General features: G+C 46.6%; 1 protein-coding gene across 1 annotated transcript in view; it reads left to right on the forward strand.

The window, feature by feature from the left end:
* Positions 1 to 357: 357 nt before the first annotated feature.
* Positions 358 to 23,331, forward strand: part of MITF (melanocyte inducing transcription factor) — a 116,955-nt gene continuing 93,981 nt past the window's right edge. Inside the window, exons 1-3 of the mRNA XM_058812762.1 lie at positions 358 to 505; positions 2,478 to 2,555; positions 19,457 to 19,574. Of these exons, the coding sequence (XP_058668745.1) occupies positions 19,471 to 19,574 (104 nt within the window). The 5' untranslated portion in view covers positions 358 to 505; positions 2,478 to 2,555; positions 19,457 to 19,470. The remainder of the gene's footprint in view (positions 506 to 2,477; positions 2,556 to 19,456; positions 19,575 to 23,331) is intronic.

The raw sequence follows: 23,331 nt of genomic DNA on the forward strand, positions 1-23,331 counted from the left end.
CTTTAGGTAAAGGAAACTTTAAAGACTCTTGAGTAAATGTCCGTGAAAGAGCAGGGCAGCAGTAAAACTCGTAGAACTATAACAAAACTCACACTAAGAGCAAAACTGCCAGTGAAGTGAGGACGATGTTGGGGTGCAGCAGATCCACACCATCATCACAGGGCTCTCCCTGGGCTTCTCAGAGCAGAATAATGCTGCTGGAGCAGGTGGGATAATCAAGGCCATGATATCCCTGGAAAGCTGGGACATATCAAATCTATTGGAGTGATTATAGAGCTAATGAGGAGAAGCTGTGTGTTCTCCCTGGCGGGGTATTTAGGCAGGCAGGAGGGGGCAGAGCTCTCCCTGGGCTGTCTGGCAGTGCTTGGGAGGGCTTCACTGCAGAGCTGCAGTTCCCTCTAGCACAAACACCCCTGGAAGTCTCAGCGTCCTGCATTGCCCCTCAGGAGGAGCAGATGAGTCAGAAAGAAGAGAGAAGCTCCAGCTGGGATCCCCTTTTTGACCTGTAAGTCAACCCCTGGGGCAGCTGTGTTCCCACATGAGGGGTGTTGGCTTAGCTGTAAAAGGAGATTAAAGATGAAGTGGCTGTGTTGCCAGGCCTGTGGATGTTTAGCCGAGTCACTGTGGGAGCTTAGGAAGCTTCCCAGTGAGCAGAGGGTTTGTTATTATGTATTAATGATGGAAAATATAACATCACTTTCTTCTGAGGTGTGGGTACTCTGGTAGCTGGCATTGTTGAGCACAGAATTCGTTCCTGGGAGGATTTCTTGACACTTGGAGCTCATTGAAATCTATGAGCATGAGTCCAATGACTTAAATGTGTTTTAATTTATCCCTGGGCTGCTGCAGGCTCTGAGCAGGAGCTCTGTTTCTGTGTTAGCTACAGTGCCCTGCCTGGGCTGTGAGGGGGAACACCAGCACCTTCCCCAGTTTATCCATTAATCCATTCTGGGATTTTCTTCTCTGGGCTCTCCCCTTGCTCCTCCCCAGCATTCCTGTGGTACTTGCAAAGAGCAGCTGCATGCCTGCTGTGCCATGGCTGTTGGCACCCCTTGATCTCAGCTTTGTGTCCCAAGATGTGTCTGTTTGTCCCTGGGTGTCTGTTTGTACTTTGACTTACCCCACCTCTCTTAGGACTAGAATATTCACCAAATGCCATCCAAAATCAGTGGTAGAGAGGTTAAAGTTTTAGAAATTTTAACCAAGTTTTAATTTCAGCTGCTGTAATTAGCACTTGGGCTCTGAGAGCACACATGGAGCTGGTGGTGAAAGCTCCTTCTGTCCTCAGTGTAGAGGAAGGAGACTTGCTCTCAGCTATCAGCCTTGGTCAGCAATGACCTTTTCTTCTTTGACACTTAGCTTATGATTTTTTACCATGTTTGTGCATGTGAAGAACAGAAAAAGGCCCAAGAAGCAGGTGGGGTTGTAAATTGGGTGTGTGAATCCCTTGATGGGAAGAAAGCTCTTCCCCCTCTGGTTTCCTCCTCTTGTGATTTACCAGCAAGGCTGTAGAGTACAGGGGATCTTCCAGCTTGTCCTGTTTGATTTCAGGTGGCTTGGTCCTGACTGAGGCCAGGGAGCACTGCAGGAGAGTGCTGGAGTGTGTAAGGCATGTGCACTGCCCTCCCCAAAGCTTCTTTGTTAAACAGAAGAAATGATGTTAACTCTCTGCTTGATGCTTCTCTGAATATGATCCAGCATCATTCTGCAGGCAATAAAACCCGGTGTCAAAGCACCAAAGTAATTTATTTTACCCATTCCATCCATGCCCTCCTACTCAGGATGGAATAATGCACACCAGCTGTACTTTAGAGCCTAGCTGGCTTTGAACATTACAAAGATATAAGCTAAATTCAGGAAATTACCTTGCTAAGGGTTCATTGAAGATTTCCATATATGGTGCTTATTACTGTTATTACAAATGAATTCATTGGAAACTTAATTAAGTTCTCAAAAAGAAACAAATGGGTTTCTATCTATTAAGAACACTGGCCAAGCTTACTTTTGGCATATTTCCTTGTCCTGTAAAGGTTTTCAGAACATTGCTTTTCTCTGAGTAATCTTGTTACTAATTTAAGCCTTGGGGTCAGCACCAGCCTGCTGTCTAACATGGGAAATGTTGATAACTGCAATGAGCTGCACCTGTAGCCAGGGATGCTTTAAATATTGAACTCACTGCTCTCAAATAACACTCTCAGAGGGCTCACAGTTACTTTTCCTGCCTGTGGCTCCTCTGTATTTCAGTGTGGATATTTGAAAAAAGCATCTTCAGTCCTAGAAGGAAAGGATGCTGTGTTATGTCACCAGATGATGCCATATGTGATGGTGATTATACACATATATATATACATATAATTACATTGCCCAAATTAACCTTGTGCCTGAGAGTTTGGTGGAGGAGACCAGCCTGGGGTGGGACTTGGTTGCTGGAGTACTGAAGCTAATTTAAAATAATGTATTTCATATATTTGCTGCAGATCTCTGAGGACATGAGACAGCCATCCTGAGTTTGGAGTTATACCACAGAAAAGTGGGATTTGCTGATTGGTTGTAAGGTAAGGCTTTTTATGAATTTAGCAACAGACAGGAAATGATGTAATGCTTTGGTCTCTTTGGTCTTTCTAAACTAGCTGTACACTTCTGCCTCATTTATTATTTAGAGCTGATATGTTGCTTTATGTGGTGGGGAATTTGTGCTCCCAGATATTGATTTGGTGAAAAATCATAGAGCCACTTTGGTATTTCTATTTGAGCTTGGAAAAATGAGCTATTGTCAACTGTGTGGAGGCTGCAGCTGCCCCAGGGCATGGTGTGATCTTGGGGTGATGGAGCCAATAATATTAATAATATTTCTAATAATAATAGTAATGAAAAGGAGACAGAGGAGTAAAACTCAAACTACAATTGCTCATCACTCACTGGCCAATACCCAGCCCATTGCTGAGCAGTGATCAGTGGCTCCAGGTTGTGTCCTGAGTGTGACATTGTCTGGTTTGGAGCACCCCTTTGGCCTCTTTGGGACAGCTGTCCCTGCTCTTTGTGTTCCTGCTCACTGGCAGAGCATGGGAAGCTGAAAGGTCCCTGACTCTCTGTCAGCCCTGCTCAGCAGCAACTAAAGCACCAGTGCGTTACCAATGTTGTTCTCACCCTAAATCCAGAACACAGCACTGTACCAATTACTTTGAGGAGCATTAACTCTATCCTGCCCAAACCAGGACATTATGGATACCCAGCCCATCCCCTCCCAAGGGACAGAGATTCAGCTCAGGGGGTGTCAGACAGAAAATGAGCTGCTCTTGTGGCATTCCTGAAAGACCTCAATCCCTGCTTTCACTGGGGAGAAAGGGGCTGCCTTAATGAATTTTGGGCAAAATCTCTGACTGGGAATTGGAGTTAGGGCAAAAATAATTCTTTTATTTAGGGTGAGATCCTAGGCGTACTTATATCTATGTAAGAATTTTTTTTCACTCCCAAAATGGATTATACGCACCAGCAAATAAAAGGTTGTGCGTATTTTCATTGACTTATCCTAGAACTTAGCTGTGCCCAGCCTGCTTTCTAGTTGGAGTCTGGTAGGGGTGTAGCAAGTACTGGGCAGGTTTTGGAGGGTGACAAGCACAGGGAAGGGTGGAAAGGATGTGCTCTGGGCCCTTTCCCAGCAGGACTGGAGCTCCGGGCAGGGTGGAAGCGAGTCAGCAGCACCATCTGCTGCAGGCGGCCAGAACGGCAGCAGTGGGAATTAACTGTGGCTTTCAGGGCTCAGATGCTGACTGCAGACCGCGCTGTAAATCACACAAACATCAGGCTGAAGCTGCCCAGCGAACAGCAATGGGCTCAGCTGGTGCTCCAGGAGAAACACGAACCCCGATGTAAATCTGCCTTGCTAAAATAAGAAATGTCAAGTTTGTACAGAGCCTTTGAGGCATTTCAGATGGAAAGGAGTCAGGGGAAGTAAGCCTTCCCTAATTATAGAAGTTGGTCAAAACCTCTGATTTAATCCCAGAAAAGGAGGAAGTTCAGCTGTGACCTCTGTATCAGAGAGCTATAGGACACAGCAGTTTTGGGACAGTGGTGGCACTTGGTGAGGTCATTAAATGAGAGGACTGACACTGCTGTGAGAGCTGTTTGGAAATCTCGCTGCTGCCCTTTTCCACCCTATAATTGGTAAACTGTTTTCCTGCAAAGAATGGAAAATTGAGCAATGTGCTGAAGGCTTGATCCAAAGCATATTGGTTTCAAAGCCCATCCCAAAACTTGAGCTGCAGGGGAATTCAGAGTGTACTCATCCCAGTAAATCTTCACTCAGAGCAGTAGAGAACAAATTTATTTTTCAACAAACATATAGGAGGTGCCAGATAGGTGCACCAACCACCTGAAAATGTGGGTACCACATTTTGAACTGATCTCAGCAACTGGAAATCCTGTGGAAATGGTGTTGAACATTTTTCTCAGGGACCTGTAAACATGAATAACCTAGAAACTGCTTGTAGGTCTATATGGTGTCCTTGAAATCTTTTCCATGGGAGGAGTGGAGGTGCCCAATACCAGGTCCTTGTCAGACTGATGAGCAGATTAGGGATTTTGAGGGAGCTCCCCTGGGCATGGCAGGATGTCTGACTGAGGCTGGGATGCTCTGGGGCCCTTGGCCCTGCTCCATCTTGCTCAATGCCCAAGAGCAAAGCACAGAGGAGTGTAAGGAGACACTCCAAACAGCCAGGCTGTTGCATCTGTTTTCCAACAAGGCTTGTTCTGCACCCAGCAAGGGCAGCCCAGGGCTGTTTGTCCTATCCAGGAATGTGTGTTTCCAGTAAGCTCCTCTCATGAGAGGAAGGCATGTTCAGGAAACCCAGAGCAATTTTATTTCCTCATTTCTAGACACACAAAAAAAAAAAACAACCCAGCAAAACCCAAAAATGTTGTCAGAAACTCCCAGCAGGATTGAAAATTCTGGTGAGTGGAGGGCATTGATGAGGAGGGGCTTTGAATTGGTCCTGTGGGACATGGGCCAAGGAACCCCCAAAGCATCCCAGTACCAGGAGAGTGCTTGGATGCCCACTACAATATCATGCCACTACCTGAGCCAGAGTGTACAGTCAGCCTTCTGTGGGGGCTTTGGAAAGCAGAGTCCAAAACTAGGATGAGAATTTCTGAAATTACTGTTAGCTTAAAGAGCTGCATCATAAAGGGGCAAAAGTAATTTTAAATGCAAAGTTCTGCCTTAGCCCTGTACTTTGCAAAGCCCCGTTGATAGTACAAATTTTACTTCAATCTCAGTCCCACCCCTGATGTTTGTGCTGGGAGCAGGGCTCTACCTTATCCTCCAAGTGGAAGGTACGCAGGCCTCTTAGAGAAAGCCCCAAGTTCACCCTCTATATTTATTTTGGGGACAGGCTAAGGAAGGATCTAAGATCCTGACCTACAGTTACATCAGCTTATTCAGCTTCAGCAGCCAGAGCACGTGGCTATTAGTAATCTAGTGAAAAATGTAACAGCACTTGCTTAAAAATAAACAGCCTACTCAAAAAAGGAAGTTACAATAAATAATCTGCATGAGAGGTAGCAATAAAAACTTCATGGCTGGGGTCATAATTGGCTGTAGAAACACATGTCTGCAGAGCAGGAGGTATTGAATATTTCCCTCCATACATCTTGCCACTGAAATTTTCCCAAGTGGAAGAAAGCAAAAGCTCCCAAGCCTGAGTGCCTGGGAAGGAGACATCACTGTATTTAGAGTCACCTCAGTGCCTCTGCCCACACAACTTCCTTTCTTCAAGTCACGCTGGAGAGAGAAAATGTTTCCCCTCCACTTGCTCAACAGAGCATGGTGAGCTCATGAGCAGGAGACTTCAACTTTCAAAGGTTGGACTCGGATGAGAGCTGGTTTCCCTCGTTATTTATGTTTTCTTCAGCAGCTCCCCTGAACTGAGGCACTCTCTGCTAAACTCATATTCACCAGCTTTCACTCCTCCTTGTCTGGGAAAGTTGTTGCCAGTGGCTGTGGTCGGCCTGTGAGTAATCCTCCAGAGTTACTGCAATCCCAGATAATCGGGACTTGCCAGATGAGACAGGGACAGCCCAACAGGGGGGTGGGAGAGGTTGCTGCTTACATCTTCTTTCTGCTGGTTTTGAGTAATTTCAGCTCAAAAATGAGTTGCTTAAAAGCTACTCTAAAGTAGAGTGGTAAAAGCAGACAGACTCCCACCTGGCTTTGTACCACCCCAGTCAAAGAGAGGACCCAAATCCCATTTCCAGGGAAGAGACAGATCCAGACCCCAGTAAAGCCATGGCAATGCTGCCAATCTACTGCAGCTCTGACCTGACAGAGTTCAGAGAGTTGTTCTTAACTACAACATCCCACCCTGTGTTGCAGAGATGATATCCTCCCACACATGTTGATATTGTTCTCCAGAAGGCGTGTGGTTTTTTATTGTGCTGGTAGAGTTAGATGAAACTAATGAGTCAATGGTCCCACATTTTTTAACAGATGGTTGAGATATAGCACTTTTGATTTTAGTCAGCTGATGTGCTCCAGTGCCTCTGTGTTTTGGACTGTTTGGGATTACACCTGTAGGGAAAAGAGGCTTGAAATGTCTGTGGATGCAGATTGTGGAGTGATGGTCCTTGCTGAAGGAAGCCTTCCATGGGTTTTAATACCCTTCAAGGAGAGTGGTGTCCTTGAAAAAGAATAAAATAGTGTCCTGAGAGTGACTGGAACATCCTAATTAGCCCCACACCAAGAACAAGCTGGTTGCTCTCAGTGATGTCAACCTGGTTTCATTGCACATCTTCACCCTCTCTCAAGCCATGGTGTTCTTATTCATGCTGGGCAGTACCACTCTGAGGAAGCAGTCACTGGCTACAACAGGGCTACTCATGGCAGGCACCAATACCCAACATGAGTAAACAGCTGTACGTGTGTGATGGGGTGTTCACAGCTCTTGAGGGGCCTCTGGTTTGCAGCTCCAGGAATGCATGCACACTAATGCCGAATTCCAGATAAATGCCCTCAAGGTTGTGCTGGCATTTCTGCAGAGCCAGAAAAACAAAAGGGTTTCAGTGATTTTAGTTGGTAAGCTTTCTTGTCCTCTATTCTGAACTGTTTTCCTTCCTGTCATTTTCTGGGTTCTGTTGACTGAGCTCAGAAGCTAGGAGAAGCAATGTGTGTGAAAAATAGGGTTTATAGACCTTGTGGTACTTGAATTCCTGCTTTAGAGTGCCCATACTGGCGGATCAGAGCACGGCAACCAGCTTGAAGATTGCAAAAGTTGTCAAGCACGTTGCAATGCTCAGTTTTGGCATTTTATGGATGACTCTAAGGAGTGTATTTGTAGCTTCCTGTGTTGACTGTGTAGAAAAGCCATCACAAAAGAGCTGCTTGACATCTTGGACCCATTGTGTAGAATGATCCATGTACCTCCAGGACAGAGATGTTGGGCTGCCAAGTATGATGGCAGGGATTCTCAACACCAGGGATTTTGGGCTCCTCTGGCACTCAGTCCACAGGTATTTCAACAAATCCCAACCTGAAGCATTTCAGAGGAGCTGGGAATGGGCGAAAGGAAAAGCTTTGTTTAGAGAATGGAAAAATCCCATTGCCTGTGCCCTCTCCATAGACTCCTGGAGGTGGGAGGGTGCTTTGAGTGGCATTCGTAGAGGCTGCCAGTCCCACGTAATTCACGTAGGAAGTTTCTCACTGTTACAGTCTTCAGGGACATTTCTTCCCCCTTAGTGACCTAATTTTGGTGAGTGAGCAAGTGTTTGGAAGGACTTTCCTGCCTTTCTGACTGCAGCTCAGAGCCAGAAAGGCAGGACCCAGGTTCAGAGGTTTCCTGGTGGCACCCCACAATTCTGCCCAGGAGCCCCTGGTGTCCACAAGGTGACATTGAATGGACAGAATGTGATAATGTTGCTAGAATAAATAGAACCTTAAGATATTAAAGCAGCAAAAAGCAAGCTTCAGATCCCACTGAGAGTAACTGGATGTGGCTCACTGAACTTTCACAGGGCTTTGCCAAAAGAAAGTAACTTTTTTTTTTACACAAGGCACATGATTTTCCTTTGAAAATATGTTTACAGAATAGAGCCCATTGCTTCATCAGTCAGTGAATCCTTGATATTTTCATTTATGTGGTTTCTTATTCAACACGTGTTTGAATCATAAGACTTCTGCCCCTTTATCTGAATTTATCTGCTGGAAGCATTTTTAAGAGTGAAATGTCAGTCAGGTGCATGCCAGACATGCAACAGTTTTTTCTCTGCTCCCCGACTCAGTTCTCTGGAATTCCCCTCTGCTTCCTTCTCATTTTTCATGTCCTCTTTCTAGCAGAGAACAGACACAGGGTTTTCTCTGACCAAGGGAGCACAGTGAGGTCCTAGGACCAGCTCCTTGCTTAGCATCTTCAATCCATTGGCATCGCACCAGGAGATCCTTTTGTCTCCCAGATGAGTCTTTGAAGACTCCTCATATTTCCTTTGCTGCTCTGTTCTGGTTTGGTGATGGAAGGTCCCTGCAAGCTTTTGATGGGCCCAGAACCAGACAGCAGCTGTTGTGCTGCTGAAGTGTTTTGCAGGTGGGTTTTTCCTTGGCTTTATTGACACAGCAAAGGAAGGGACAACCAAACGAGTCAGGAGCATGGGAAGCTGTGGGTGCCCACCCAGACCTGTCAGCAGGTGAAGCACTCCTTGTCCTCTGGGTGTCTCTTGTTTCTGATCTCTTGTGCTGCAGCTGCATGGAGATCTGAGGATGTGGGCAAAGCTGGAATGGGAACAGAATGTCATTACTTGTGGTGGATTATTTCTTCATGCTGAGTGTAGGAGAAACCGTAAATATATGCAATGACATGGCATTAGCATACTTCTCTCTTCACAATAATAATGCAATTTTCTAGAAAATATCATAGAAATCCTGGCCAGAATTTGAATAAGTGAAATAGATATTTGTTTTTCCCACATTTAGTTTTTCACTTAAAATAATACACCTAGGTGTCACCAACAGCATGATGCATGGGCAAGAATGACAAAGAATAAACATGGGGGTGGTGTGATGCTGAGCAGAGGCAGCTTGATGTTTGGTGGTTTAGGCAAGGCATGTTTAGGACAAAAACACTGTACCTAAAATACATGATCTTGCATGTGTGCCCCTGTTAGCTGCCCCAGAACATTCTCCTGGCTGCTGTGTGCACTGATATCACAGGCAAATGCAGCTGCTGGCATTGATGCCTGTGTCACATGCACTGTATGAGAAGAGGGTAACATCTGGCATTAAGTATTTCAGGCCCCCAATCAGAAAATTGAGTGTAAGAGGAAATGTGGTGGTTCTGTTGTCTCCTGGGTGCTTTAAAAAACAGGACAGACTCAAGAATAAAACTATTTCTTAATGAGGCCTACATGATCTTTCCAGTATTAAGACTGCAGTGAGCTCAGACAGCATCTCCCCAGAGTGCTGACGTGGGGTTTCAGATATGTCTGCAGTCAGCAAAGGCATCACTCTGCTGCTGAGGTCCAGGGCAGAGCCCTCTCCATCACCCAGGGAGCTGAGGGACAGGGTGGCTTCAGCTCAGCCTGACAGCAAACCTGGGAAGGGGACACAGCACACCTGGAAGGTCAGCACATGGTGACATCTTGTTTCCTGACATTTGGATGTGCTGAATTTGACTGGTGATGCCCAAGCTGGGCAAGAATCCTGCTCACTCACCAGCAGTGGAAGAGGAGCTGCTGTGCTAACGGGGCCTGTGATTTCCCATTAATTACAAGGTGCTGTGATTGCACATTTACATTTGCTGCTGATGATGGTGTCTTTCAGAAAAAGGTATAGAGGATTTTACATGACTTTCAGCTGGAACACAGTGTCAACCAACACTCCCCCTCCCAGGCTGGTGGAGCAGTTCTGATTGCCTGCAACACTTTATTAATAGACTTGCCAACATCAAGGAAAGGTTGATGAACACTTAGGATACAGGAAAGTGCCAGTGACTGCACCTTGTGCTGCTTCTGCTAATAATGTGTAGAAATGATAAATAATGTATTTATTTTCTGCCTGAGACAAGTTAGTGTCACCAATAGGTGGCCTTTCCTTGCCCTTTCACAACAGATTTCAGCAGCCCTGACCTCTCTGATGCTCACACCAGGGCAGGGACAGGGGACTGTGTGCTTCTTGCTCCATGGTTTGGCAAGAGTCAGTTTCTGGTAGGAGAAAACTGAGGGCTTTCATGCTTCAAACAGAAAGAAGCATGACTTTCTTTACCCAAAGAAACCCTTATTCCAGAGGTTATATCTGACCTTGGGTGCATTGCTCTGGAGGGGGTCATGAGAGCTGGTTTCAACCACATATTTGATTCTATCTCAGCAAGGTCCATCAAGGCTGTCCTCAGCAAGGACATCACAGTGGTTTGAGTGGTGCTTTTTGCACTTACAGTGGATGGGTAATGCAGCTGGTTAAAAACCCTTCTTCATGGGGAGCAAGATGATTTTCCATGAAAGGCTAGACAGGTATTGAGGTGCCCTGGCATGAACAGGGCAAAATTTAGCTCTTTATAAGAAGCAGAACTTGAGTTCCTGGGCTTGGACAGCACCTTCTCCAGGTGCTCTGATCCTGTGGTGCTTGTAGCTCCCAGTAAATATCCAGTAAATCCAGCCACTGCTGGGGAAAATTCAGTGAGATAGGCTTTATCAGCCCCAGACAGAACAATCCGCTTCAGAAATACCTCTCCCCTGATAGGGATCAGGCCTAACTGATACAGGAACTCCCACTGGTATGTATCTGAGCATCTGTGAGCCACAACTTGGAGCCTCCTCTTTGCCTTTATTGAAATGTAAAAGATTTCTGGGGGTTCTGACAACAATCAGACTAATTAGTGGGTGCAGACAGGGGTGTGAGGTTCCTGGATACTCAAGGCTGCTCTGCACTGCTTGGATGCCACAGGCAGGCAGGTCAGTAGCAAGGGCAGCCCAGGTGAGCATGGGAAGGTGGATTTTGGGTAACTTTGGCTACTCTACACTCAACCCTTGGCTGGCTGCTGAGCAAGGCTTTTGTGCTGCAATAACTTCTCCTCGAGGCCTGCTGTGCAATGACTTTCCATGGATATCACTAGAGAGTTTCCTCCATTCCTCCACAGCTGTACAGAGTGAACTTTTTACTTCATTTTACCCCAGTAATGGCACAAACTGCTGGGAAAGCAGACAAGATGAGCTCCAGGTGTGGCTTTGTGACTGACCAGCTCCTTGGAGAGGAGTCAGCAAACTTCAGTCATATCTATGGAAGCTGCTCTGCCAGATAATTGAGGCCACTGAAGCAGTTTGAGCATCCAGCTCTCAGCACTGCATCATTGGCAGGGTGTGGAAGGCTGAGCTGTGTGTCTGCTCATGGAGTCACTGGGCTCTGTGCAGCTTGATCCAGGCCGTGCTATTCTATATCAGCTCTCCCCACACAGAAAGGAGCACTGGTGCTTCCCAAAGCCTGGCAAAATGAAAAGAAGCAGTGGGTGGTTGTAGCTGCACTGCTGGGGCCATGCACTGCACATGGCTGGGATGTGTGTCTGGGGACACTGATGCTCCTCCCAGAGCATTTTCCCCATCCTCCTCACAGGCTGGCATTGATGGGAATGTGAGTCCTGGATGAACACAGAATCAAGGGAAATGTGGGGGAACAGCTGATGGAGGGATGCAAACAGAGGGGCAAAACCACAAAGGCATTTTACTGGGCCAGATAACTCTTCTTTTTTTGCTTCTTGGGCACACATATTTAAAGTAAACATTTAAGCTCCTCTCTGGATTTGCACTAAGGGAAGGGCCATCCCTTCTTTGTGGCTGAGTGGCCTTTCTTCACAAGCAGGACATGGATTCACATTCAGCTTGCTGGGTTGGGCTCACAGGCCTTTAACTGCCCTTTTCTTAATGAAGCCTTGTTAAAGAAAAAGAATCCTCTGGCAAATGATCCTTTCCAGGTGGATGGAGGCAATGCCATGGCCTCACAAAGCCTGTTCAGATCAAATGGCAGCCTGCTGAGACAATAAGGGGAAAAGAAAGTATTACATCCCTGTGGGGATCTGAAGTAGGCACACGTTCTGAGCAGAGCATTTTATGATCACTCAAGAAGAGTTTTGGGAAGCTTATTTTTTTATATATGGGCAGTTTTGATCTCGACTATACATAGTTTTGGCCCTTGATGCTGCCAATTACCTCTGTATAATAGGGATTTAAAATACTTGTCACACTGTCTTGCTAGCTGAAGGCATCCTTTTTGTACATCCAAGAGTGTGAAAAGTAGCACGAAAAATTCAGCAAATTGGCCTTTATCCTTTAAATCGTCTGCTTCAAAAACCCCACAAGTCTCAGCAGGCTTTATGTACTAAAGACTTTTTTATTTTGCTTTGGTTTTGTGATTCTCTCAATGCTTAATTTTTGTTTGAAGACAAACTCTTTAGGTGGTGACATAGAAATGTAGGAATATAGTAGATGAGGGAAAAAAGAGGGATTCTGACTTCAGGTGGAGAATATTTTAGTATTAATTAGAATAATATTTGATATTCTGATTTCAGGTGAGTAATTGAAGACATTTGAGGAGGGTTTAGTTTCATGATGTGTGTGTAAAGGCCTGTTGGAAAGCAGAAATATGAAAATCTTGGTATTTGAACTCATGGTGACTATTAATATTCATATTTCTAATGTTAAAAAGGTCTTGTTCTCTTCAGGTAGTGCTTGTAATGAAATATCTCAAAAGACACATGAAGCACAGGAATCACTCATGGGATTGTATAGAAACAGCCTGATAAAGTTTTCACTGAAAAATCTTTACTTTTTCCATTCAAAACTATTATTAGACAGTGGGAAAGGAAACAAACACCTTCCCTCTGAATTGATGAGATTGTGTATTTTAAAAATGGGCTGTGATTTAATCTCACCTTTTATAATAGGATTTTTGGGAAGCAAATTTAGACCTGAGTGTTGTTGAAGTGAGGATAGCTCAGTTTCTCAGGAAAGCTGAGGAGAAGAAGGCACCAGAGACCAGGGCTGCTGGGCCAAGTCCCCTGTTCTCAGTGCTCTTTGCTCCTGGTTACAAGCAGTTTCTCACATGTCTCTACAGGTTGTGCTGGTTTAAATACAACAGGGGAAGTTTGGCAGAGGTCTACAGTTTGCTTTTCACTTTAAAGCAGTCCAGTTAAACCAGTGCCAGTACTTAGGGCAAATGCATTTAAACCAGTTAACTCTCTAATCAGTTTAACTACCACTGATGCTGTACTGAATTACATTAAATCAGCATAAGTGAGAGTTTAACCTGGTTTATCTACGTCTGCTCTGGCCTTTGCACCAGTTTAATTAACTGGATTTGCAATGCCTGTTGGCCACATGAGGTTTGGCCTCACAAACTTTATTCCACAGAGGTTTGCTGAGTTTCCAGCCCTTGCTGCCAGCCTGTCCTTGGCTGTTCCAAGTGCCAGTCTGTGATACCTGCTGGGATCCTTCCCTGCCCACTAGAGCTCAGCAGGACGAGCCTTGAGAAGCAAGACCCAAATGATTTCACATTGGGGGAAAAATGCTCCGGTCCCCAAGAGTAGCTGATGACACACAGCCTGCTGCCAGCTCTTCTGACCCTCTTCTTGGCTTTGCTTTTGTCATTCTCAAGGCAGTAGTTCTTAGAGCTGTTCTAGCCCAGGAGAACCTCAGCTTTCACTCAAAGAAAAGGCCAGCTCCCTGCTTCTCCCCTTGCAAATGCACAGTCACCACTTCCGAGCTGACTGGGTGTTGCTGGCTGGAAGCCCAGCTCAGAGCTGGTCAGAGCCTGCTCTCCAGGTCAGGCACTGAAGGCAGGAGTCCCCAGACTCCATCCTGCAAGTCCTGTCCCTGAATACCTCCCCAAACCATGCAGGACTGACCCATTTGTCCCTGCAGAGGCAGCTGTGACCCCCCCACACCCTCTGTTTGAACCCAGGAACATCTGCCTCGAACACCAGGCGTGGAAATCATGAAGGCAATTCTTTTGATGAAGAACCAAAGAGAATGACTTAATCCCAGTCTAGGCTTTTTTTTTTTTTTTTTTTTTGCCCTAAAGCCAAGTCAGAATGACATTGCTCTTCCAGCTTCTGTTTGTGCCACCACTGCTGTTGCTAACCAGTGTCATGAGTTAGCATCTGGAAAGAGGAACATGTGAAAATCAAAACAAGGATATTGAACAAGAGAGATTGTCCAGTTCCCCCTTGAATTCTTCTGTTACCTATCCAAATATGGCAGAGATGAAGAAAGGGAGGACTAGGAATTAGTGAATGATTCATTGGAGTAACATAATTCATTCGGGAGCCCCAGCTGCAGAATTAATCTCCTTCAGTTCTGCTGATAAAACCACCCTGGGACTGACAGGGTTTCAGACTTTGTTCCAAACTGATGACACATTCTTAGAAACTATATTTTAAAATATGAACTCTCCTTATTTCTCCTGGTGTATTCATGTAACAAGGGGGCCCATTTTCAATCTGAGAACTCCTAACTTTTTTTCTAAGAGAAGCAAATGCAACTTTTCAGGGGAATTATTAGACCTGGCACCAGCATCTTGTGTGGGGAAGGCTGTGGAGAGCAGGGCTGTCCTGCTGAGACATGGGGTAGCTGACCTGTTGTTTTCCCTCATAAAATGATTTTTTGGATTCCTTCTCAAAACATCTGGTTGTTTCTGGCTGTCTAGCAAAGCCCTGCCTGAAAACTTACAAAGCTTGGAAAAATTACCTTGCTATATGTGGCTGCTGGTTTTCATGTATGTCAGAGATATGTCATGTCCTGCTCTTGTGACAATCAGGCTAAATGATAATTCTTTGCAGAACTCTACCTGGTATATGGACAGCAAAGCAGCAGTTAAATGTCCATGAGTTTCATCCCTCTCAGGCATTTTCCACCATGAATGGAAGCAGGATTTCCTGTCTGTTACACTTCTGAGGTCCCATCTGTAGGGAGCTGAGAGGAGATTGTTTGGTTTTTTTTCCTGAGTGGGGAAAAGAAAACCCTTCATTAGAAAGCAGAAAGGGTGAAAAACTGAACCTTATTGGAGAAAAAACAAACAGCACTCAGGGTAGGCAGAAACTGTGATTAAATAAAAGTGTGTGGGTATCGCTGGGAGGTGGAGGGAGCTGAAGTCCAAACGAGGAAAAATGTGTCTTGCCTGGGCAAAGAGATGGGATGGCATCTGGGGATGGAAAGAGATGGGTGACAGGCTGGGGGTCCCCAGTGTAGCTGGAGAAAAAGGAACTGGAAAAAGAAAAGAGATATTGGAGATGGGATATTTTAACTGGCATTATATGTGCTTGGTGGAGCAAAGAAATGGGACAGGGATGTTCCTGTGAGACTCACAGAACCCCTCCATGGCTACTGGAAGCTCTCACTTAAATGCCCCCTTTCTTCCATACTCAATACTGAAAGCTTTTACTGAGTCCTCTTCCTTGTAGGGAGGTAAAGAATGATAACTTTTTGTCTTTTAGTCTGCAGGGGTAAATTGCATTCTCTTCATGAATTTCACAGTGTACAATGCAGAGTATGAATGCAAAAGTCAGGGAACTTTCTTCACCATTAAATCACATGTCTGTTTATTTTTTATTTTGAATAGCAGCATTGACTGCTTCCTTTCCTCTTCACATGAATGCACAAATAGTTGGTGCGGGGGAATTCTTGCAAACTGGGAACTCTGCTGAGTTGTGTGTCAATTTTTTGCCTACTTATAGAGATATCAATCTATGTTGTTGCTCCCTGCTGTCAACTAGAGATCCCCAGACTGTGATTGGAGTAACATTGCTGATGGGAGAATCATTTTAAGTGGTACTTTGAAGAAAAATACAAATCATGAGAATTATAAGTGAGGATGTTACAAATTAGGGAATTGCAAAGAGTAATGGGGAGGGGGAAAAGCAGCAGCTCTGCTCAATGTGCTTGCTGCACATGAAATTTTGTACCCCATGGTATCTGAAAAGCATTGCTGAAATCACAGGAAATGTTGGTACCGAATGAGGGAGAGCCGTGTCTCCTGATAAATTTTTCTCAGGAGCTGCACAACCAAAGTCCTTCAGTCTCCTGAACCTTTGTGGTGCTTTCTCAGTCTTGATGGGAATTCACTCTGAAAAGGAGAATTTGCCCAATAAGTTGAACACACTTTAATGGTTTTAGCAAAATCAGACCCATCATTTGAAGAATAACTGAACAATGCTGACCAGTGTCTACATGGCACTGGGGAGCCCAGACACAAGTGCTTGTGGCTTTTGAGGGAGTTGTGTTAGTTTGGGTGAAAAATGAGACAGAAGTGTCACATAAACACTGAGACTGCCTTTATTGCTGGGTTCATTTCCAACTCTGGAAAGGACTTAGCAAGAACTTGCTTTTAACCAATAGAAAACTCCAGCTGAGCATTCCCTGTGAGCCCTAAATCTGAATACATCCCTTATGAAACCTGACTGTACCTCCTAGAGAGTGTTTGGGACTTGCTTCTATGCCATTGTCCTACAGAAATAGCTCCTAGTAAGAGTCTCAGTAGGGTTATGCCCATGATGTGAACGCTAGATTGAAGTTCATGTTCTGCCACTGATTTGATGTTTTGACAAGTGACCCTTCTGTGTTTTGTTTTTCACTGCTAAACTGGATAATTGTTCTTGCTCACCTCCCTAAAGCAGTCTGACATTCATAACTGGAAAGCAATCAATAGAGCTGTACAGAATTCCAGCTATAGAGAGTGTAGAAATCTGAACCCCGCAGCAACACAATAGTCACTTAATCTTAAATTTTACCTGATATATAGTTTGGGGTTAATTTAATTTTCTTTATAGCATTTTAATTGTAATATTGACATAATAAGATTCATTTTTAAGCATTTTTGTTTTGGGGCATGCTTACGGATTAGTATCCTGCTTAGGCACAGTGGGAGTATTGTTCTTTCACCCTGAAAGATGAACTCTAAAATGATGATATAAACATGGATGACTTCTATTATGAATAGAACGCTTTGTATGACTCAGCAAAGCAGTGTCAAGGTCCCAGCTAGCCCAGGTGCAATGAGAAATTGCCTTGGTCTGAACACCAGATAAAACTTTACATTGCACAGAGGTTGCAAGACAGAAACAAAAGATTCATGGTCTGATGAGAAGTAAACCAGATTCCTTTCTCCCTGGGAGCTGCACACACAGCTCCTGCTGAAGCTGTGCTAACTCAAGTGAGGCAGCATTGCCTGGGATATGTATTTGCATAAGAGATCTTTGCTCTTTAGAACTAGTGCTATAATTACAGCAGAGCTGAAGGCTCATAAGCTGTACATTTCAAACAGCAGAAGAGAATATCTCATTTTTACACCTGGAAAAATAGAAACAAAATCATTGCAAAGAGATGAGTCCTGCTGTTTACTGCCTTCATCAAATCATGGAGTGATTCCTCACTTGTGAAAACACAGCTCCTCAGCAACACCCCCTAACCCACAGAGGCTCAGGCTGTAAATGTAGCTAGCAGTGGGTTTATTCTAAGTTGTTTTTAATTGTTTGTTGGTTGCCTTTTTTTTTTTTTTATCCCCAAAGCACTGTTAGCAAGCCTACTCCTCTGTTGAGCCATCCCAGCCATCTGCCAATGTGGGCTCAAAAGAACCTTCTTCAGGGCATTATCCAATTTGTTGTATCTGATTCATTAAAGTAATTACACTTGCTATTAAGTCATTGCTTGGAGTTTGGCAGCTGCATAATAATCTGAGACTTAAATTTCTGAAGCAACTTCAAATTCTTGGGTTTATTTTATCAAATCCTCTACATTGCCTGAAATGAGCAGGAGTCCTGGCTGCCCAGGTGTGAGCAGTCCCCAGTGCAGCACTGAGCAGCTTTGGCAGTTGTGAGGGAGGAAAAGGATGTGTAGAAAAGACATTTTTCTGGCTTTTCTGGTGTGTTAGTCACAGTTGTTCCAGTGGTGTGATTTTAGCTGTGATATGATGGCACCACAGTTATTAGCCATCAGTTACCCACAGCATCCTCAAGTGTCCCAGGCCTCTGAGTTGTGCTATGACTTCATTAAGTGAGGCCAAAGCTCTGGGAAAATGTCATGGATGAAATTCTCTATGGAATTTCTGTACTGAGGGTGGTCCCTGCCATCCTAATGTCACCGCAGGTAAGGGGACAGGACAGAGCTGGGGAAGGTTTCTTGCCTTCCCTTGTTGTAAGTGGAAATTAGAGATGTCCTGAGTCAGTCAGTGCTGGTAGAAGGTCCCTTGTGAGCACAGGGACAGAGCCCCATTCCTGAAATCCATCTTCCTGTAGCACCAAGATGAGATGGAATTGAAACATTTCTGCTGGAAATAACTGATTTGCCAGCATAACTGCTGATTTCCTTAGAAGCCCAGCTGGCTTCAAAGGTTCCATTTTACTGAACCTTTCTTTGCCATGTTGATGAGCTTTGGACTCTTTATGAAGGCAGATAAAGTTCAAAGGAAGCCACTTAGAGCTGTCAATTCTTGTGCTGGGAACTTAACTGGAGAAGTGCAAAGTCCTGGCATGCAAATGCTCATTGCTTTTGTACCTGTCAAAGTAAGTTACAGTAAATGTCCCATGCTCTGTCACCACTTGATGATCTCTGCTGTGGGCATTCAAGCCCGTCACTGGGTTTGACCTCCTGGGTTATAAGTAAACCCCTGGCAGGGCTGATTGCAGTTCTGCAGCAGTGCGGGAATGCTGTTTGCAGCTGGTCCCTTCCAGTACCTGAAGGGAGCCCACAAGAAAACAGAGAGGGACTTTTTACGAGCCTGTAGTGACAGGATGAGGGAGCATGGACTCAAACTGAGAGTGAGCAGGTTTAGATTGTGTATGAGGAGGACACTGTTCCCTCATGGGGAGGCGCTGGCACAGACAGGCTGTGGCTGCCGCATCCCTGGCAGTGCCAAGGCCAGGTTGGCCTTGGAGGGCTCTGGGGCTTGGAGCAGCCTGGGGCAGTGGAAGGTGTCCCTGCCATGGCAGGAGATGTGCTTTGAGGTCCCCTCCAGCCCAAACCATGCCGCAGTTTTAGGGACACCCGCAGCGCTTTGCGGAGGGCCCAGGCCCGGCCGCTGCGGGCAGCGTGACGTCACGCGCGGCACCTGTGCCGTCAGAGCCGCGTGACGTCACGGCGCGGGCGGGGCGGCGCGGGGAGGGGGCGGCAGGTGGCGCGCACGGCCGGGCCGGGCTGGCGATGGCAGCGGGCTGGCGATGGGCTGGGAATGGGGCGGGAGGGACGGGCCGGGCGGGCGGCCCCGCGCTCCGGCTGACAGCGGCGGCCCGGCCCGGCCCTGCCCTCCCGGCGCGGCGCGGCGGGACTTGTAGTGCGCGGCGGGCGGAGGCGGCCGGGCCGGCCCCGGGGCGGACTACAAGTCCCAGGCGGGGCGGGCGGCGCTGTGTGTGAGCCGAGCCAGCGGCGCGGAGCGGGGCGGGCGGCGCGGCGGGGCTCGCTCGGCGCCGCAGCCGTAACCTCCCGTCTCTCCCTCTCGCAGCGGCCGCGGCGACGATGCAGGCGGAGTCGGGGATCGTGCCGGACTTCGAGGTGGGCGAGGAGTTCCACGAGGAGCCCAAGACGTACTACGAGCTGAAGAGCCAGCCCCTCAAGAGCAGGTGGGGCGCGGGTCCCGGGCGGGCGCCGAGCATCCCCCGGCCGGCGCTGCGCAGCGGGGCGGCCGCCGAGCGCTCCGTGCCATAATAGCGGCGTTGTTGGCGGAGGGCGGGCCGGGCCCGCGTTATGTAAAGGGCATTGTTGGCCGTGCGGGCCCGGCTGACAGCCCGGCAGCCCCGCCGGGAGCGGGGGCGAGGCCGGGGCCGCGCCTGCCCCGCTGAGCGCCGCGGCCGAGAGCCCGTCCGAGCGCGGAGCTGCGCACGGTCAGGGAACTGCAAGGTCTCGTAGCGTCTAAGGTTGTTCTGGATTGTTTGGCTTTTGGTTGTTTGTTTGGTTTATTTTTGCGTGTGTTTGTTTTTCTTTTTTGAGCCTCAGCGGGTTTGTTACTTGCTTGGGGACTGAAAAGTTTTGCTAGGTAGGTCACTTTCTTCCTAGAGTGGTTCTTCCCTGAAATAGACTCTGTTTGCTTATCTGGAGCGGCTGCATCGCGTAGATACGCTCTGTAAAGGGAAATGAGGCGGTCTGTGTGTGTTTCCCTCCCTTGAGGGCTGTTAGCGACCCGTTGTCCGTCCTACTGCTGGAAGAAGAAAGTCAGTGCTCTCCCGCGCCTTGAGCATCCTCCTTGTCAGCTGTGGCACGTTTCTCCCTCTGTGTTTTCATTCAAGGAACCCTCTATTTCACCTCAACACTCTCCGTAGCAGCACTCTGCTGAGTATAAGGTCATTGCTGCGAGTGTATCGTGTTTGTCATCAGGTCTGTCGCAAGCCTGTCTCTATATTCACATTTTAGTTTTGAACGCTGCTCTTCGTACGTCTGTGTGTAGTGGAAAAATAAATAAGAATGTAAGTGTTAAAAAAAGAAGTGCTAGAATGAGTTTGGATTATACAGCCTGTCAGACAAACTTCAAAGTAAATAAATGACTTTTTGATCATTTTCTGAATGTTTCAGAAACACTGAAGGTTTGTAGTAAAAGGTGTTAAAAATTCTGTTGCTGTGACAAGGGCTGACAGATGTGGGGCCACCTCTCGTGGCCTGTTTTCACAGCAGCCCCGTCTCACACTCTACCCCTGGTCTGGCTGAGAAATGGTGCAGGTCGTGCTGGTGATGTGCAGCCTGACAGGCCATCCAACCAAACTGAAGTTGCCAGAACTCCTTTGCTCCCTAAGGTTATGCAGGGAAATTGCCATTACCCAGGTAATTATCTGAGAGCCAGGCTAATGTGCAGAACAGATGGGGTTCAGCAGCACTGATGGGTTCCAGCTGTGATGGAGGCAGCTGAGGGACACACAGAGCTTTGGGTTCAGTGCTTGTGTTGCCAGTGGAGTGCAGCAGTGATGAGTGCTGTGCTGTGGCCCAGTAGCCCTGTTTGTACCAGCTGTGTGTCGTAACTGGTGTGCAGGAGTTGTCCCTTTGTAGCTGTCCTCTCTGCAGTCAGCAGTTTGTCTGTGCTTTCCTGGTGTGAGCATGGAGAGCAGGTCTGCACTGGAGCTTAGGTGACAGGTCTGCATTTGACATTGCACAGATGCTGCAACTGCTTTTGGTTTCTGTGACTTGGTGCTTTGGGACCCAAATGCAGCCTTGCATTGTTCACCTCTCTCAGGGAGGAGTGAATAAACTCTCTAATGAAACACTGGAGTATTTTACTGTCTTCTAAATGTTGTCACTTCAGACTTCCCTGGAGTGAATGTCCCCAGTTCATCCTTACCTGATACTCCTGCAGAGACAGCACTGCCCACCCTTTGGGCTTAAAGGGGTCTGTCATCCTGACGCCCTGGTGGTGCCTCAGGCCGGCATCTGCCCTGATGCTGCCCTCCAGGACAGCTTTTGGAGCAGTGACCAGCTTGTCCCAGCCTGCCTTGTGCCCCTCCACATGTAGCCATGTGTGAGAGAAGAGGCAGCCCCGAGGGTGGAATAGCAATCCATGGTTTTTCTGGCAGATAGTGAGCTGTCATGTTAACCTTGGCGTGGAGCCTGCCCAGCTCACGTACCACTCGTACCTCGAGGGAGAGTCTCAGCTGTCTTCCTGGTATTGTGGGAGATGAAGATGCAAGGGAGTCAGGGGCCCTGCCAGGTCCATATAAACCTGTCCCTGGAGCCAGGCTAATAAAACTTAACGATAACAGGAGGCAGAAGTTGCTCCCAAACCTGTTTGTTTCATGATCCTATCTCAGAGGACTTCTGTAGCCCTTCAGCTTTGCTCAGGCCTGGAACCAGTCTGACTGATGATTATCGAGGGTATCAGCATCACCCTGCTGCTTTCTCCTGTGGATGTAAATCAGGGGTAATTGCATAGCAGTGCGTGGAGCAGCAGCAGGTCAGCGTGGTGTAGTTGTGGGACTGTGGCCATGGGAATTGCTTTCTTACCCTCTCCACAGCCTGGCTCTGGAAGGGTGCCTGGGGAGCAGGCAAACCGGAGCTGATGTGAGGAGCTGAGTCTAAACAGCAATCTGCTCTTTTCCCTGGTGAGAACTGCTGATTTCCTAGCAACATTCAGGGCTTTCTCTGATCTTTTTAACCATAAGAGTTGAGAAGCATCTTGGCTTACTCATAGCAGCTGAAATTGTGAGTACACAGAAAATTTCATCCTGCTCAGAAATAGGTAAGAATGTCAGTGCTCTGAACCAAGAAGAAGCAGTTTTGTTGACCATTTTAGCTCAGCCCTGCTGATACTGCCATCCTTCTCTCAGTGAAAGTCTCCTATTTGCTTCCTCCCAGATTGCTTGTTTTCCAATATGTGACATCCAGTTAAAGATTTCTCCTCTCCAGTGTGCTCTCACAGTTACTCCATCCCTGTTTCATAATTCAAGTCTGCAATCCAAAGCCGCAAGGGGTCCAATAATAAAAGCTTTTTGCAGTAAATACTGTACTAACTTAGGCCAAGCCACAATTGAGTGCTAGAGGCCAAGTTAAAATGTAAGCCCAGCAAAAGCTTTAATCACAGGGGGTGGAGAGGATACATGGGGCTGAGATAGATCAGTCAAACCCACACTTCCCAAACCCTCCCGACTCATGAGGAGTTGGATCCTTGGGCAAAGTAATACCTACATTCATGGGACCTCTGGAATTTGCCATGGTCAAATGTCTTTGAAAACTGAGATGATGTTTCAGTTGCTTTGGTTTCTCCAGAGTCACTTTTCTCTGTGGGAGGAAAATGGGCTTTCAGGCTACCCCAGCAAGACAATGAGATCTATTTTTTCCCCCCTCATAGTCATATTTTATTCCTCTCCTGCCATATTCACAAATTATAATAGCTTTAATCTACAAGTACATACACTTAAATATGTATGTGTTTATGTAATGAACAAGCAAATAAGATTTGTTTCCTGGTACAAGCAGTGTACAGTGAAATCGATGGAGTTCTATTACTGAAAGTAAACACAGGTCCTGACATGTCTGCATGCAGTCAGCAGGGCACTGGAGGATTGAGTTACATCTTCAATGTGGACACTTTAAATCATTTGGCAATGTTTTGGATGTCAAGCTGGTGTCTGGAGGTAAAGGCTCTACAGCCTGCCATTGCACAGGGCACTCTAAAGCAACCCAGATGTGGCAAATGCAGCAAAATTTTCTATCTTAAGTTGATTTTCTCCATATTTTTTTTGTTGTCTGCAATGTGTTTCCATTTGGATGGTCTGTGAGACATGGCAAGCGCCAGCAAATTATTGTCAGCTGTTGTAATTTACTGCCATGCTCTTAATAAAACCTGCAGATAAATTACTGCTTTGTGCCCTTTTCTGTTGGCTGTGTTTTCAGACTGGT

The sequence above is a fragment of the Ammospiza caudacuta genome, chromosome 12, assembly GCF_027887145.1.
Source record: "Ammospiza caudacuta isolate bAmmCau1 chromosome 12, bAmmCau1.pri, whole genome shotgun sequence".
In the NCBI taxonomy this organism is placed as follows: Eukaryota; Metazoa; Chordata; class Aves; order Passeriformes; family Passerellidae; genus Ammospiza; species Ammospiza caudacuta.